Source organism: Nematolebias whitei, chromosome 6 (assembly GCF_014905685.2).
Source record: "Nematolebias whitei isolate Nwh7 chromosome 6, NemWhi1, whole genome shotgun sequence".
Taxonomy (NCBI): Eukaryota; Metazoa; Chordata; class Actinopteri; order Cyprinodontiformes; family Rivulidae; genus Nematolebias; species Nematolebias whitei.
The window spans coordinates 23,392,819-23,396,564 of NC_056503.1; the positions used below are offsets into that span (position 1 = coordinate 23,392,819).

Below are 3,746 nucleotides of genomic sequence, written 5' to 3' on the forward strand. Positions count from 1 at the left end.
ATATATATATATATATATATATATATATATATATATATATATATACTGTATATATATATATAATAGGTTCATTGTTTCATTCATTCATTCACACATAGACTGACATACAGTATGCCAAGCTTTTATTTCTTGTCGTTTTGATGATTATGGCTTACAAGTAATGAAAAACCTAAATTCAGTGCCAGAGACAATTAAAATACTGTGAAGAGGTTCAATATTGTCACACTCTAATCAGCTGATTAACTTTTAGACATGAGCTACAAATGTCTCATTCCTGAAGTCCAGCCTCTCCTGAACCAGAAACATGAGGAGACACAGAACTGGACTGTTGCTCAGTGGTCTGATGTCCTCTTTTCAGATGAAAGTAAATTCTTCATGTCATTTACAAATCAGGATCTCAGAGTCTGGAGGAAGAATGGGGGAGTGGTGGCACAGAGGTTAGAAGATGGGCTTGTGATCGGAAAGTCGCAGGTTCAACTCCCGGCACCGTCAACATAAGAAAAAATGTGGGTGGAAAAGGTGGAACAGCCACACCTCCCTCCACCCTCATTCATCCCACTCTGGGCCCCTGAGCAAGGCCCTTAACCCCCATCATCTGCTCCCTAAACAGGTCTCTCTTGAAAATGAGTTCTCGTGGCTCAATGAGACTACCTGGATAAATAAAGGGTAAATGAAAAAAAAAAAAAAAAAGAATGGACAAGTCCAGATTCCATGTTGCTTCAAGTTCAGAGTGAAGTTTCTACAGTCAGTGATGGTTTGGGTCCATGTCCTCTGCTGGTGTTGGTTCACTGTGTTTTCTGAAGTCCAGTCAACGCAGCATCTACCAGGACATTTTAAAGTACTTCATGCTTCCTTTTAGTCACAAGTTTTATGGAGATGCTGATTTCACTTTCCAGCAGGACTTGGCTCCTGCCCACACTGACAAAGGTACCAGAAGCTGCCTGTGGAACATTCAAATTTTCAGAGACATTGATTATTATTATTTTTTTTGTAAGCCATAATCATCTTAATGAAAAGAAATAAAGGCTTGAAATATTTCAGTTTATGTGTAATAAATCCATGTTGTTGTTTTTTTTTTCACTTTCTGAAGTGAGTGACAAAAAAATTTACTTTTTTATATTAGTTATTCTATTTTTTAGATGCACCTGTGTATATACTTACTGTATGTAAAAACAATATTTGCTTTTATTGTATATTTGTAAGGTTTTATGACCTCCAAATATTGATGGTTAAGTGAAAATGTACAGCCTCCCAATCCCTCTCCGCTCCATCCCCCATCCCTGAGAGAAACCCTACAGGTTTTACTCATTCCTTTTTTCTTTATCTTCATATTCTGTTTGCTATTTAAAATAAAAACGAAAAACAAAGACATAAACTCTAAATCTTAGGACTTTTTTATTTGCAAACTGACAGCAAAAATAAATAAATAAATAATAAAATTAATTTTGTTGAAATGTTCCGATGATTTTTCTCTGAACACAAAGCACTGAAACCACTTAAGGCAACTCATTAATGATGATCTTAGTTCTGTAGAGGCTCTGAACAGAATACAGCCACAGCGTACTGAGAACACCTGACAAAACTTTACCTGCTTGAAATTCATCCTCCATGTAAGGTAAATAGCTTTGTTAGTTTCATTTAGAACGGGCTTCATATGGAAATGAATCTGTATCTTCAAAAAAAAAAAAAAAAAATCCCTTCTTTGTCAATTAGGGAGTTGTTTATTGAATTTGCATAATCTGAATATTTGTAGTCTTAAGTGGTATAATTGTGTTGTATCAATAAGGTTGTTAAAGCAGTATTGTGGACCGTTTTCTCTGCTCACAATTCATTGTTTAAGGGAAACTCATTATCATTTCAGTTTCTCCTTTCATTCGCGCTTTAAGGCAACACAAGTAAACGTTCCATCCGAATCCTGGAAAAATAAAAATGTTTAAAAAAATTCCAGTGTTCAAAAACATCAGCGTAGACACCTGGTAGGCAACATAGATAATACAAAATAAAGAAAGATAATTATTCATGAATAATCCTGGCACTAATTGAGATGCGTTGTCATTAAAGCTCCAAAGATTACAATAATATACTTTTAGGATTAGGAGGAAACCATGTTTATTATATTTGTGGAACAGCCCAATATAGCATATGTGGTACTTTTTTCTGCAGTCACATCTGTTTTCATCACTTATTTAGCCACAAACTGCATTAGAAACTAAGTATCTGTCTGCGGTTTCAATTTCACTTCACTGTGTTTCAGCAGGAAGCTGTTTGTGTAATACTTTATTTCTCTGGTGTTTTTTTTTATAGATCTCCCACTCGTCAATCTCTCTGTGGATCCTCAGCCGGTGTTGGAGGGCAATATGGTGAAATTCTACTGCTCCGCAAAGGCCAACCCTCCTGTTACACTTTATAGGTGAGACCATAAAACCGAGCCATGTCACACAAGTTCTCCACACACCACAAATGGTTATATAATGTATGGGAGAACGAGAAGCACTTCAGTTAATGAGGTCTTTTCTGATCGATGTAAGTTGGTGAGAAAATAATTTTCACACCAAGTCACATTTAACACTCCGCATTGATGGCATTAATCTTTGTCAAACACCTTCTTATGATTCCATGACACCATTACTTGAAACGAGAGGACAGAAAACAATGAAACACAGATGAAAAACGTAATGGAAATATATCACAGAAAAATCAATTGGGGAAGCTTGTCATGTTCCACGAGGCTGCTGCAAAGTCTTACAGGGGCTCTGTTGAAAACTGTTGGCTTCACAATCACACCGTCTCCCCTGAACTGTAAAATATGCGTCAGTGTGGAAGAGCAGTGCTGAAAGGTTAATTTGCATAGCAACGAAGAAAAAAGTCATGTTTACACATTTTTGTTTTTTAGATTGTGTAGACAGACAGCTCCTGTCCGCAGGGATCTGTCAGCTTTTTGATGGTCGAGGGAAAGCTTTTTTTTCTGTTTAAAAACTAAATTTTTATTTTGTATTTAACCTTTATTTATACAGGTTGTCTCATTGCATCACAAGAACTCATTTTCAAGCGAGGCCTGTTTTAGACAGACAACATGTAGAGTACAAACAAGAATATACAACAATAAAAAGCAATTAAAATAAAAACTAGTATTAAAAACACTGTTACTTTTTAGCAACATGGTCCTGTTAGCAGAGTGGTTCTGTTAGCAGTGAGGTTCTCTTAGCAGCATGGCCCTGTTAGCAGCATGGCCCTGTTAGCAGAATGGCCCTGTTAGTGGAGTAGTGCAGTTAGCAGCATGGGCCTGTTAGCAGAGTGGCTATGTTAACAGTGAAGTTATGTTAGCAGCGTGGTCTGTTTGCAGCATAGTCCTGTTAGCAGCATATTCATGTTAACAGTGTGGTTCTGTTAGCAGCATGGTCCTGTTAGCAGAGTGGCTATGTTAACAGTGAAACTATGTTAGCAGCGTGGTCTGTTTGCAGCATAGTCCTGTTAGCAGCATATTCATGTTAACAATGAGGTTCTGTTAGTAGTGTGATCATGTTAGAAGCATGATCCTGTTAGCAGTATAGTCCTGTTAGCAGTGTGGTCAGCTTAGCAGCATGGTCTTGTTAGCAGAGTGGTGCAGTTAGCAGTGTGGTCATGTTATCAGCATGATACCTTTAGCAGTGGACCTGTTAACATCATAATCCTGCTAGCAGTGCAGTACTGTTGGCAGCATAATCCTGCTAGCAGTGTGGTCCTGTTAGCAGCATAATCCTGCTAGC

General features: G+C 37.5%; 1 protein-coding gene across 1 annotated transcript in view; it reads left to right on the plus strand.

Annotated features, from left to right (window-relative positions):
* The window catches only part of kirrel3b (kirre like nephrin family adhesion molecule 3b), a 314,289-nt gene that overhangs the window by 52,504 nt on the left and 258,039 nt on the right, over positions 1–3,746 (plus strand). The window contains exon 5 of the mRNA XM_037677772.1: positions 2,305–2,410. Within this exon, the coding sequence (XP_037533700.1) occupies positions 2,305–2,410 (106 nt within the window). The remainder of the gene's footprint in view (positions 1–2,304; positions 2,411–3,746) is intronic.